This window comes from Microcebus murinus, chromosome 32, assembly GCF_040939455.1.
Source record: "Microcebus murinus isolate Inina chromosome 32, M.murinus_Inina_mat1.0, whole genome shotgun sequence".
In the NCBI taxonomy this organism is placed as follows: domain Eukaryota; kingdom Metazoa; phylum Chordata; class Mammalia; order Primates; family Cheirogaleidae; genus Microcebus; species Microcebus murinus.
The window spans coordinates 3643834-3658194 of NC_134135.1; the positions used below are offsets into that span (position 1 = coordinate 3643834).

General features: G+C 39.7%; 1 protein-coding gene and 2 pseudogenes across 2 annotated transcripts in view; 1 reads left to right on the forward strand and 2 right to left on the reverse strand.

Moving 5' to 3' along the window:
• LOC142865733 (uncharacterized) overlaps window positions 1-14361 on the reverse strand; it is a 36689-nt gene that overhangs the window by 11175 nt on the left and 11153 nt on the right. The window contains exons 3-4 of one of the 2 annotated variants that reach the window (XM_075998928.1): window positions 7181-7307; window positions 6735-6863 (exon numbers count right to left, since the gene is read on the reverse strand). In XM_075998928.1, coding sequence (XP_075855043.1) covers window positions 6735-6863; window positions 7181-7307 — 256 coding nt within the window. Of the gene's footprint in view, window positions 1-6734; window positions 6867-7180; window positions 7308-14361 lie in introns of both variants that reach the window. The other variant, XM_075998927.1, reaches the window with a different exon arrangement.
• On the reverse strand, window positions 7505-8776 carry LOC142865737 (ADP-ribosylation factor-like protein 5A pseudogene; annotated as a pseudogene).
• Window positions 10144-10626, forward strand: LOC105865480 (AP-1 complex subunit sigma-2 pseudogene; annotated as a pseudogene).

Below are 14361 nucleotides of genomic sequence, written 5' to 3' on the forward strand. Positions count from 1 at the left end.
TTAGTATTTGAAAGATAAAATTATGTATTTATATATTAATTTATATAAGTATAAATAGTAACACAACATATAGAAGCAATTCTGACAGCCATAATGTGAGAGCAAAGCTGTAAAAGAATGCTATTGTACATAAATGAAATTAAGCTGTTAACATTTTAAAATTGAATGTTATAATTTTACCATGTTATGTGCATCTGCAAGGGTAAATATAAAAAAAACTATAGAAAATACATTTAAAAAAGGTGAGATAGGAATCAAAGCATGTCATTATGAACAACAATCAACAAAAAAACACAGAAGGCCATAGGAAGAAATGAAAGACAAAAAAAATCTAGATGTTACAGGATGTACAAGTAATATGTGACAAATTGCACTAGTAAGGCTTTCACTATAACCAATTACTTCAAATCTAAAGGCGTTAACTTTGCAATCAGAAGAAAACAGGATCCAACTAAATCTTGTCCAAAAGAGACTCCCTTAGACTATAAGGACATACACAGCCTGAAAGTGAGAGGATGTAAAAAGATAATTCACGCAAATGGTAACCAGCAGAGAAGTAAGGTGGTCACATTAGAGAGTAGCATTAGAGAGGATACATTAGAGGTAACATTAGAGAGGATAGAGTTTTACTAAAAGACAAAAGTTATAAAACAATGAAAGGGTCAATTCACCCAGAAGATATAACTATTATAAATATATAGACATTAAACATCAGAGCCCCTAAGAATAGAATGGAAACACTGACAAAATTCAAGGGAGAAATAGACACAGTCACAATATACTAGTAGACTTCAATACCCCATTTTCAAAATGGATAGAACCAAAAACTAAACAGAAGAAAACATAGGACTAGAATACCTTTGTGGACAATTGGACAAAACAGACTCACAGACAACACACTACCTAATAACAGCCGAATATAAATCTCTCTAAAGTACTTGTGGAACAATTTCCAGAATACCCCTCATGTTAGGACACAGAACAACTTTTTAACAACTTAGACTGAAAGTATTTGAATTCATTTCCACAGTAATGAAATAAAACTAGAAATTTAAATAAGGAAAACTAGAAAAGCCATATACGTACGCAAGTTAACCAACACATATAAAAAACCTATTTGTCAAAAAAGAAATCACAGAGGAAATTAGGAAACAGCTTGATACAAAGGACAAGGAAAACATAACATACCACAACTTATGAAATACCATAAAAATCGCTGGGAAAGATATTTATAACTATCTATGCTACATTAAAAATAAACAACATTCATATATAAATAACTTTATACCTCAATGCAATAGAAGAACGAACTAAACACTATGGTAGAAGAACGGAGGAAAGAGTAATGATTACAAAACAAATGAAATAGAGAATCCAGAAGCACTAGAGAAAGTCACAAAACAAAGAGATCATACTTGAACAATGAAAAGACTGACAAACCCACAGCCAGATTAACTAAAAAATAAAAAACCAGAAGACTCAGATGACTAAAATGTAAAAAAGGAAACATTACAGTCAATTCTGTATAAATGAAAAGGAAATTAAGGGAGTAAGACTGAACAACTGTATGACAACCAATTTGATAACCAAAAAAAGAAAAGGATCAATTTCTAGAAGTATACAACTTACCAAGACTCAAGCACAAAGATGAAAATCTAAACACACTAATAACAAATAAGGAGACAGATTCAGTGATCAAATACCTCCCATCAAAGAAAAGCACTAAACCAGATGACTGTAATGTAAAATTTTACCAAATAGTGAAAAAAGAATTAACACCAATACTCCTTAAAATCTTCCATTAGTTGACAAAAAGCAAATACTTCTAAACTCAATCAATAAGGCTAGTATTACTTTGACAGCAAAGATAAAGGCCCTAAAGAAAAGCAAACTATAGAGTAATATTCCTAAATAATCTATTGCAAAAATCCTCAACAAAATGTGAGCAACACAAATTCAGCAGTACACTGAAATGGATCAGGCCGGGCATAGTGGCTCACGCCTGTAATCCTAGCACTCTAGGAGGCCGAGGCAGCTGGATCATTTGAGCTCAGGAGTTTGACACCAGCCTGAGCAAGAGCAAGACCCCGTCTCTACTAAAAATAGAAAGAATTTAATTGGCCAACTAAAAATATATAGAAAAAATTAGCCAGGCATGGTGGCACATGCCTGTAGTCCCAGCTACTCGGGAGGCTGAGGCAGAAGGATTGCTTGAGCCCAGGAGTTTGAGGTTGCTGTGAGCTAGGCTGATATCACGGCACTCTGGCCTGGGCAACAGAGTGATACTCCGACCCCTAAAAAAAGGAAAAGGATCACACATCACAATCAAGTGTGGGAATATATGCGTCAACTGATGTTCAAAAAGGGTGCCAAGACCATGCAAAGGGGAAAGGGTAACTCCTCAACAAATAGTGCTAAGGAAATTGGATATTCATATGTAAAGGAAGAAAGGTGGACCCTTACTTTACGCCATATGAAAAAATTAACTTATCATGGATTCATGACCTAAATAATACAAGAACTAAAATTTAAAACTCTTAGAAGACATTACACATAAAGAGCTTTATGAGATTGGATTCAACTGATTTCCTGGATATAACACCAATACACAGAAAACAAGGTAAAAATACTAAGGCATTTATTTTCAAAAATAATAAAAAAGAACATCAGAAAAGAAGTGTTGGCGAGAATACAGAGAAATAAGACTTGAGCCCTGTTGGGAATGTAGAATGGTGTAACCACTATACAAATAAGTATGACATTTCTTTGAATAATTCAAAATTGAATTATCATATGAGCCAACAATTCCACATATAGGCATATATTCAAAACAACCGAAGAGAAATGCATCAACAGATATTTACAAACCCATGTTAACAGCACCATTAGTCAAAATAACCAAAAGGTAGAAGAATGCATAAAGAAAATGTGGTATGTACATAAAAATGAAATGTATTCAGTCCTAAAAAAAAGGAAAGAAAGAAATTCCATTACATGCTACAACAAGGATAAACCTAGAGGACACTACGCCAAGTGAAATAAACCAGATGTTAAAGACAAATACTGTATGATTCCAGTATATGAGAGACCTAAAATAGTCAAATTCATACAAGCAGAACAGAATGAGGAGGGGCACAGAGGAAAATGGGGTGTGGGAGAAGTGAGTTCAAATATTTGTGGTAATCAAACTGATGTAAATTTAAATAATATGAAAAGCATGATCTATTTTAGCTCTGCTATGCTCATACAAAGTAAAATATGATAAAATTTCTTTGACAAACAAAAGGACATGATGTCAGGAATCCCACTACTTTACATATTAGTAGATGCAGAGTTGTGTTTGTGAATGAATGAAAGCATATGTGCACATATTTAAAGTGAATAAATTTGATTTCATAATTATCACCAGAAGAACACAAATAACCTGAGCCACAGTGGACATGGCTCGTACTGAAGGGCACTGTTAGGAGCAGCAAAGAGCAGAAACATTTCCTGGCAGTGGTGTGAACACCCATGGACAAGGTCATTAGCAATATAAGCAGCAAATAAGAGCCACAGCGCAGCAGCACAGCACCAGGCTGTGAGTTACCAGGGATCAGGTGAACATTACAGGAAATTCACAAGGAAAGACGGGGAACAAAACAGTCCTCATATGTTAACTCAAGAATGTAACTCCCAGAATGTTAGAAATTTTGCAAAGTAAAGGTGATCTAAAAAAGGACCACAGGATATTCGACAAAGGACTATGTTGCAAGAAATTGGGAAAGTTTCCAAAAAGAATGCTATGACATATTTAAAAATTAATTTGGGGCCGGGCGCGGTGGCTCAAGCCTGTAATCCTAGCTCTCTGGGAGGCCGAGGCGGGTGGATTGCTCGAGGTCAGGATTTCGAGACCAGCCTGAGCAAGAGTGAGACCCCGTCTCTACTATAAATAGAAAGAAATTAATTGGCCAACTAATATAGAAAAAAAAAAAAAATTAGCCGGGCATGGTGGCACATGCCTGTAGTCCCAGCTACTCGGGAGGCTGAGGCAGGAGGATTGCTTGAGCCAGGAGTTTGAGGTTGCTGTGAGCCAGACTGACGCCACGGCACTCACTCTAGCCTGGGCAACAAAGTGAGACTCTGTCTCAAAAAAAAAAAAAAAAAAAAAAATTAATTTGGTATACCAAGTTGGACACGAGTGTGTGTGTGTGTGTGTGTGTGTTGTCATGTATGGTTTCTAACTTATTAAAGCCAGTCAGTCAGAGTTCCTGAAGGCTACCCTTGTGAGTGCTGACTGAAGTGGGTGGCAGTCTTGGAGACTGAGCCCTCAACCTGTGGGACTAACACCATCTCCAGGTAGAGTGACAGAATTCAATTGAACAGCATCCAGCTGGTGTCTGCTGCAGAACTGATTATTTGCTGATTGGTGGGGAGAATCCTTCGCATTTGGTCAAAAAGTATTGTTCTAACTGTTGTTGTGTGGTGGAAGATGGAAGAGCAGAAGAAGACACAGTTTGAGTTTTTCCCATCAAATGTAATAAATTATACTAAGTCAATTTTAATGATATTTCTGGGACTAAGAGATAAACAATTTTGAAAGCATATATTCTTGGTATTAACAATTCCCAATGTAGGCCGAGCACGGTGGCTCACGCCTGTAATCCTAGCACTCTGGGAGGCCGAGGTGGGAGGATCACTCAAGGTCAGGAGTTCAAAATCAGCCCAAACAAGAGCGAAACCCCATCTCTACTATAAATAGGAAGAAATTAATTGGTCAACTAAAAATATATAGAAAAAATTAGCCGGGCATGGTGGCATATGCCTGTAGTCCCAGCTACTCAGGAGGCTGAGGCAGGAGGATAGCTTGAGCCCAGGAGTTGGACGTTGCTGTGAGCTAGGCAGACACCACGGCACTCTAGCCCGTGCAACAGAGTGAGACTGTGTCTCAAAAAAAAAAAAAAAAATTAAAAAGACAGAAGTATACTTTAATACTGGGTATGAAGTCAAGTAAAACAAAAGAAAAATATTTACATTATTTATTCAAAAACTTTTGTAGTATAGGTTTTAGAGAAACTGCTACTGGGCAACACCCTCTGTAGTAAACAATGAAATGTTCTAAACATGTAAATCAATAGACATTCTTGGACACGACAGCCCCACACACCACAGACAGGAAAAAATGAACACAAAGAGTATCATAAAAAATAGGGAATGTATAATTAATAAATAAACACAAACTGAGTTCATTTATAACATGGAAATGTACAAGATGAAAGTTGCAGTGGCTTGAACAAGCCGTGTTGGACTTAAAACCAGAGATAGCACTCCAGTGGGCTGTGCTCCCGCGTGCAAGTGGGGGTCCCATAAAGCATCTTGCTGCTGACTCTACTGAGAAGAGACAACTGACTCCTGTCACATACATGAGTGAAGTTGGATAACACAGAATTGAAGAAAGGCCGAGAGACCTTGTGAAATAAGAAGAAATACATACACTGGTCTCCTCCCCAGATTCTGACACAGACTCCTAATAACTTGGAATTTCCGGGTTGAGAGGCCTCGATGGAAGCTGGTCACCAGAAAGACAAGGCAATGATAAGAAGCCTGAAACTTTAAGCCCCAAGCACCATTTTCCAGGAAGGGGAGAGGGACTGAAAACTGAGTTGACATCCATCATGCCTACGTGATGAAAGCCCCATGAAGAACCCTGAATGATGGGGCTATGACAGCTTCCAAATGCTGAACACACAGATGTGCTACAAGGTGGCACACCAAGTGAATCTTCCAATGCGCCTTGCCTGCCCTGTGATTTCTTCATCTGGCTGTTCATCTGTAGCCTCCGAAATATCCTTTATAATGAACCAATATACATAGAAAGGGTTTCACAGAGCAAATTAATCAAACCTGAGTGGGAGGGCCAAGGAACCCCCAATTTATAGCTGGTTGGTCAGGACATGTGACAATCTACTACCTGTGATCAGTGTCTAAGGTGGGGGGCAGGCATGGGGACGCAGCCCTTAGCCTGTGGGATGTACCTCTAACTCCAGGTAGACAGGCTAACAAATGAATTACAGAAAACACATTTGATGTGCCCTGAAAATCAGCTGTTGGTGGGGAGAAATCCCTACACATTTTAGTGACCAGAAGTGACGCATTCTGTGTTGAATGGCAAGTGAAGGAGGAAAAACACTTTGCCTTTTGTTTATCTCAAAAAGAACTGAACAGGCAGAGAGGGCTGGAGACAGCTCCATGCAGTTTCTGGGCCCCAGATGCAAAGGAAGAGCAGCCAATGTTTTCCGATCACCTGATTAGGTCTTCCAAGTACAGAAAATGGGGTGGAACCTGAATAGCTCAAGGTGTCAGGTCTATGGAGGCCTCAGCTCTGACCTATACAGAGAACTGAGCACCAGATGGAATTAAGTACAGGAGGAGACACCGCAGGAAAAAGAGAACCCTTAGAAATGTGCCACACAGAGTGAGGGGACCAAAAAGTTCACAGAAGCCAGGTGACAGGGTGTTGTCTACTCTGATAAAGACTTTGCTTTTATCTTTGTTTGAGCTACAGCACCACTGGAGGGCGACAGGAAAAATTATTAAAAATCAAAAGAACAGAATGGTAAGTGGGGGCAAAGAAAGATTTCCATTCAGGGCTCACAGTCCTTAACACTTTTCATTGACCACAGAACTTCCCCGCTTGCAGTTTCCCACACACTGGCTAATGGTGCTGCTTCCACTGTGCCCACCTGAGCTCTTACCTGAGTTCACACCTTTGGTCCATTGCCCCCCATCCGGGTTTCTTGCTGTTTTCAGTTCACTCTCCACAGTCCAGGGCTCTTTCCCTTGTTCCAACATGGAGATAACACTCAGGTCAAGAAGAGAAAGTCCTGCTTATAAAAAGAAAGACTCAAGAAGTGCTGTGGCTTTTCCTAAATCTAAGGCCTATATTTAGGTAGGAAAGAAGATATTATAAATGGACCAAGAAAAATATTTCACATATAGTACCACAAGATGTACCACGAAGGGGGCATAGTATTTGATGAAAGGGGACATTTAAAGTCCAGAAAGCATCATGGAGCTTTCATTTCTGAGGCAATAAGACTTCCATCCCAGTCAAGCAATGCAGGGGCTCCCAAGGAGCACACAGAGAAAAAGCAAAGACACACAAGGCAGATCCCGATGTCAAGAGCCACGTTATCCTCACCCAGGGAGACCAGGTTCCTGTAGTTCTCCAACATCACGGCCCTGTATAAAGCCCTCTGAGCAGGGTCCAGGCATTTCCACTCCTCCTGAGAGAATTCTATGGCCACATCCCTGAATGTCAAGTGTCCCTAAAAGGAAAAACATATTTCACCAATGGGATATGAAAAGAATTCTTTTTTTTTTTTTCTTTCCATTTTGCAGATGAATGAAAAGAATTCTTTACCTCACACAAAAGAGAAGAGAGTTTTAAGGATTGATTCATTTGAAATGAGCATTCTCACAGATCCACATTAATGTATTTTTTGAGCTAGTTATGTGTCTGTAATTGTGTTTTTGTTTTTTTTTTTTCAAGCTCTTTCCTTTTCCTTTTTTTTTTTTAAGAGCAGCTCAATGATTTGGGGGGTTGGTTAATACAATACAGAGAACATAAGGGAAGAGTACAAAATGGCACTTAACACCAATGCCAGTACTTATCTCATTATGGTTATAACTAAGGATATTATTATTTTTTGTATTTGCTTTTCTTTAGAACATAAATCAAAGCCATTAACTTGAACGTGAGGTATATACACAATACATACACAACCTTATACAAAATACTTTTCATAAGTAACATTACATTTTAAAATATTGGAAACTGAATATCTGTGCTGATTTGTATTTTGACTTAATGGAACAAGAGAACATTCAACTAGGAAGGGTTATACTGATAATAAAGCTCTTAGTTCAAAACGTCTTCCTCTCCCTTTTACTTACCATTGGCTACACAATGTCCTGAGAGGATTCATTATGAGAAAAATTTCAATCACAGCTTTAATAACTTACTTTGGAAGGAACTAATGAGAAAGCAAATTGGAAGGTGAGACTTCATCTTTGATTTCAAATAAGTGGTCTTAATTTTTCTTCTTATAGAAAAAGTTTAAATCAGTTTATTATAAATATATCTAAACCATTAATTTTTGCAGCTTTCAGGTAAAGTCCAGCACTTCGTTTATACAAAGTCTATGAGAAGAGGTCAGTAGAGATCATCTAATTTTAAGTCGTGACATCATCCATTCAAGTCCTTGGCACAATCCTTCGCCAGTAAGAGCACAGCATGCCTGGATATGCCACTGGTGATCTTTGATAGAAGTTAGCTTCAAAAACTGGGAGATTTCTGCTACAGTCATACATTCTTTAACATCTTGTTTATTAGCAAAAATCAGCAACCCAACTTTCCTTAGGTCCTCATGTGCTAACATTTTATAGAGTTCTTCTCTAGTTACAGAAATCCTTTCTCTGTCTGTACTGTCCACAACAACTATTACAAACTCCGTGTTAGTATAGTAAGTGTCCAGGAAGAACGAAGAGATTCTTGGCCACCAATATCCCACATTAGGAAACGTGTATTATTAACCACTATCTCTTCTACATTACTTCCTATCGTGGGGGATGTATGCACAACTTCATTCATAGAAAATTGGTAAAGTATAGTAGTTTTCCCTGCATTATCCAGCCCAACAATGATAACTTTGTGCTCCTGGTGACTGAACAGTCTCCATATCCTGGTGAAGAGAATTCCCATTCTGGGGCAGCGGACGCCCCTCCAGCCGCCTGGGCCGCCTGGCCTCCCCGGCTCAGGCTGAGGGGGAGGAGAGAGACGCGCCGGAGCCTCCGCCTCTGCTGCTACTCCCGCGCTGGCGCCGCCCGCTTCCAGGGAACCCGAGGGAGGCCGAAGCCCGGGCCGCCCTGCCGCGCGCGAGGCCCCGCCGCCGCCGCAGCACTCGCCGGGCTCGCGGGCATCGCCCCGCGTCGTCTGCAACGAGCCTCGCGGGCCACCGTCCCCCCCCAGCTCTTCTTGGGCGGCGGCGGTGGCCTGTGATTGGGTTTTATTATAATTTTCCACAAGATATTATGATATTCTCTAAATTAGTGTGGATTTCTCATTTTTGTGGACATTAGAAAAACAAAAATATGAAAAGTTAACACAGGCGTGTCTCTTCATCTCCATAGAGGTGTTAGACATTCTGTGTGAAACACAAACAACATTCAGTATCTCTCTGAACTGGAATATCAGTGGTATGTTCCAGACGACTGTGTCCACAGCGGCTTTAAAGAAAGATCAGGGCCGGGCGCGTGGCTCACGCCGGTAATCCTAGCACTCTGGGAGGCCCAGGCGGGCGGATTGCTCGAGGTCAGGAGTTCGAAACCAGCCTGAGCAAGAGCGAGACCCCATCTCTACTATAAACAGAAAGAAATTAATTGGCCAACTAATATACAGAAAAAATGAGCTGGGCATGGTGGCGCATGCCTGTAGTCCCAGCTACTCGGGAGGCCGAGGCAGAAGGATTGCTTGAGCCCAGAAGTTTGAGGTTGCTGTGAGCTAGGCTGACGCCACGGCACTCACTCTAGCCTGGACAACAAAGCGAGACTCTGTCTCAAAAAAAAAAAAAAGAAAGATCAGAATCTAAAAACTGATGATGGCAACAACAGCCATGCCAGAATTTTTTTGAACACTTAAAATATGCTAGGAATTATTCTAAATGCTTTATATGTACTACCTGCTGCAACAACAGCCCATGAGAGAAAGAAAGATCTGTTCCCATCTAAATGAACAGGCAACTGTGTCTCAGTCACTCCATGAAACTGGCATCAGGTCTAAGGGCTAAAAATTCCAGAGTAAGCACCAGAGTCTAGTTGTCAAGATACCAGATTCCAGTTGTCAAGATACCAGATTCCGGTTGTCAAGATATAACAATCAAACCAAAAGGATCAAACAGGCTGGGTGTGGTGGCTCAGGCATGTAATCCTGGCTCTCTGGGAGGCCGAGGCGGGAGGATCACTCAAGGTCAGGAGTTCAAAACCAGCCTGAGCAAGAGCGAGACCCAGTTTCTACTAAAAATAAAAACAAATAAATTGGCCAACTAAAAATATATAGGTCTCAGCCGCCGCCACCGGCCAAGCCCCGCCGCTCCCGCGGCCGCCATGCAGTTTATGTTGCTTTTTAGTCGTCAGGGAAAGCTTTGATTGCAGAAATGGTATGCCCCGCCATCACACAAAGAGAAGAAAAAGATTACAAGAGAAATTGTTCAAACCGTTTTAGCACAGAAACCGAAAATATGCAGCTTCCTTGAGTGGCGCGATCTGAAGATTGTTTACAAAAGATATGCTAGTCTGTATTTTTGCTGTGCTACTGAGGATCAGGACAATGAACTAATTACCCTGGAAATAATTCATCGTTATGTGGAATTACTTGACAAGTATTTTGGCAGTGTGTGTGAACTTGATATCATCTTTAATTTTGAGAAGGCTTATTTTATTTTAGATGAGTTTCTTTTGGGAGGGGAAGTTCAGGAAACATCCAAGAAAAATGTCCTTAAAGCAATTGAGCAGGCCAACCTACTGCAGGAGAAAACAGAGAATATGCATCATAGCAAGAGTTTCATTGGGTGTAAGAAAGCGTACTAGAATACGTGCTAGAGTACAGACATGCATCAAAATGTAGTAGGATATATGAATTCAGTTTGTAATATTATTTTGTCAAGTTTGTTATTTATGTTTTAGCATTACCTGAAAAGTCCATAATTACATTAAATCCCAAGGGATCATCCCAGTTACTTCATTAAATTGATGTTTTCATAGGGAATTTTGCTCCAACAATGATCCATCATCGGGGCTTATAATTTGTTTTTTACATACAATATTGAAATATGTTCAGAGGTTCGTTGACAAAAAAGTACTCATTAAATACTGTGAATTGCTAATACCATTGATAAAGAAGTAGAATTTTCCTATGAAAATGAGAGCTTCTGTAAGAGAATGAAGCATTTGGGAGTTTAATTTATTATTAATAGCATTATTTTAACTTCTTCATTCCACTATAATTTATTCTGAGAAGGGAAGAAAAAGGGCAACTGTCTCTTTTAAAATGTTTGGGAATTACTGAAAGGGTACTCACCCTAACAGTTATCTGAGGATTAAAATTTAATTGACTTTTTTCCTCAGATACTTTTGTATTTAATGGTTGTATAAGTTTAGCGATCTATTAGATTTGGGGGGTTTTTTTTGGAACAGTTTATGTGATTTTTTTAGCTCAAAATTTAAAAGTTGCAACTTGAATAAATATTAAAATGAGAATACTTTTAAAACACTCAAATAAGCAGTTTTAAACTTTTGGAGTCACAAACCTTCTGGTTTGAGGGTTATAATTCCTTTGAGAGTCTCAAGGGTGACAAGCCCTCTCCGCAGGAAAATTTATACGTAATTTTGCCTCAGATTTCAGGGAATTCTTGGAGACCATAGAAGTATATCTGTAGACACTCTAGGGTCACCTTACCAACCTCACCTCAGGTTACATTTTCTTCCTTGTTGATATGAGAAACATCTTGTTAGATATATTTGTAGGCATAGACATTTAACAAATCTGTTTGGAGAGTTCTTTAAAATCTTTGTTGAGGATTTTACAAAAAGTAATATCCTTAGTCTCAAAGTCACACTCTTTGGATTTTTGGTTTTTGTAGCTCTAAGTGAACAGTTAAAAACTTTCATTGCTACTCAAAGTACCACATGGGTGACTACTTCCACTTTTTCTCTAGCATCTCTATTTCATGTAATAAAATCCTGATGAATGTAATATTCATCAGGTGGAAGGGAATATTCTAATTGAATTTTCAGTTAACTCAATACTGACCAGATAACTTACACTGAAAATCTTTTTAGAATGTTTTTAGTAAATACAGTGTTTCAGGATTTTGTAGGATTTTTGGAGGACTTGGGTCATCATTTTGTTGACCCTCATATACAGGAAAGTTATAAAAGATGAATCTCAACTCCTGGGCATTGTCTAGAAGTAAAATATTCAGTTATAAACCAAAGAACAAAAGCAAACAAAACCTTAAGCTTTATGTAACTTTAGGTACTGTGAACTAAATGTCCTAGAAATTTGATTGTATCTATGTCAGCTTGTACACTGTGTGTAAGAATATATGTATTTCTTTTGTAGCCACATCATGAATATTTTAATGTCCCTGTGTACTAAATGACTACTCATCAAGTATGCAGAATTTCACAGAGGAAATAGAGTGCTGATATGCATATGAAAGAAAATGTCCTCAGCTTGGTGACCGATTATCTTGTATGATAATAACAGAATATTTCAGAACCAGTAAAAAAAAAAAAAATTATATATATATATATATATAAATTAGCCGGGCATGGTGGCGCTTGCCTGTAGTCCTAGCTACTTGGGAGGCTGAGGCAGGAGGATTGCTTGAGCCCAGGAGATTGAGGTTGCTGTGAGCTAGGCTGACGCCACGGCACTCTAGCCCGGGCAACAGAGTGAGACTCTGTCTCAAACAAACAAACAAAAAAGGAAATTGACAGAGAATTATCTCACTGAGAAAAGTTGAAACCAGTTGAAGGACAAAAACATGCAACTGCATAAAAAGGTCAGGTATATACATGTATGCTGGTAATATGTTACTATTCCTACTATCAATGAACTAACATTACAGTGTAGCATAATTTTAAGGTCATGGAAAATATGTAAAACTGCAATTAAAAATAATAAATATATTTTCTGATTATTATCATGAGCTATAAAACAAATCAATATCAGATATTCTCCCAAATAAATTTTCAGGATTCATTTGGGGCAAAAAAAAAAAATTCCTATGAAATGATAATGTGCCTTTGATAAGAACCACAGGCTTGCTCATGCATGCCTGCCTTCACACACATCACACATACACACCTATACATGTATGTGTATACTGACACATGTCCACCATGTATGTATACTGATACATATATGTGTATACTGATACATGCCATAGGACATGTCTCTGTGGAAAGAAGGTCCTCTGCTGCCCACTGCACTAGGAGGTTTCAGGGAAAATAAACTCCTAAAGGAAGACAAACTAGTGAGTCTATGACCCCTTTCACCAGAACTCGCTCCCCTCCTGGTGAAGCCCACACGCACGCTGCAGCAGGGGGGAGCTGGGCTGGGCTGGGCTCCCCTCCAGGGCACGGACCCACCCTGACCAAACCTGATGCAGAGCACAGCCCCCCTCACCCCTCCGTGGATCACAGACAGATCTCAGCCCTCAGCAACGGAGACACCATGTGTTAAGTACTAAATGCTAGACAAAGATTAGTGTGGAATCCCTTTTTTGACGGGGATATGTTCCAAGAGCCACAGACCATATCTGAATCCGCAGTTAGTACTGAACCTTATGTACTATGTATGCTGAATATCAATACAATATTAAAAAGAAAAAAATAGATGGTTTGCTAAATGACACATAAACCTATTATGACATTATTACTTGTAAACATAGGATCTTTTTTTTTTTTGAGACAGAGTCTCGCTTTGTTGCCCAGGCTAGAGTGAGTGCCGTGGCAGCAAACTCAAACTCCTGGGCTCAAGCAATCCTCCTGCCTCAGCCTCCCCAGTAACTGGGACTACAGGCATGCGCCACCATGCCCAGCTAATTTTTTCTATATATATCAGCTGGCCAATTAATTTCTTTCTATTTATAGTAGAGACGGGGTCTCGCTCTTGCTCAGGCTGGTTTTGAACTCCTGACCTCGAGCAATCCGCCCGCCTCGGCCTCCCAGAGAGCTAGGATTACAGGCGTGAGCCACCGTGCCCGGCCTAAACATAGGATCTTGAACTATAAAATATCACAAGATTCCACCTCACTATCATGTTAAAAAAAAAAAAAAATATATCACAAGAAAACATTTACTGATGACCTTTTGCCAGCCAGGCATGGCGGCTCACACCTGTAATCCCAACACTTTAAGAAGCTGAAATAGAGGGTCGCTTGAGGCCAGGAGTTTGACACCAGCCTGGGCAACACAGTGAGACCCCATCTCTACAAAAAAAAAAAAAAAAAAGGCCGGGCGCGGTGGCTCATGCTTGTAATCCTAGCACTCTGGGAGGCCGAGGCGGGCGGATTGCTCAAGGTCAGGAGTTCAAAACCAGCCTGAGCGAGACCCCGTCTCTACTATAAAAAATAGAAAGAAATTAATTGGCCAACTAATATATATATATAAAAATTAGCCGGGCATGGTGGCACGTGCCTGTAGTCCCAGCTACTTGGGAGGCTGAGGCAGGAGGATCGCTTAAGCCCAGGAGTTTGAGGTTGCTGTGAGCTAGGCTGACGCCACGGCACTCACTCTAGCCTGAGCAACAAAGCG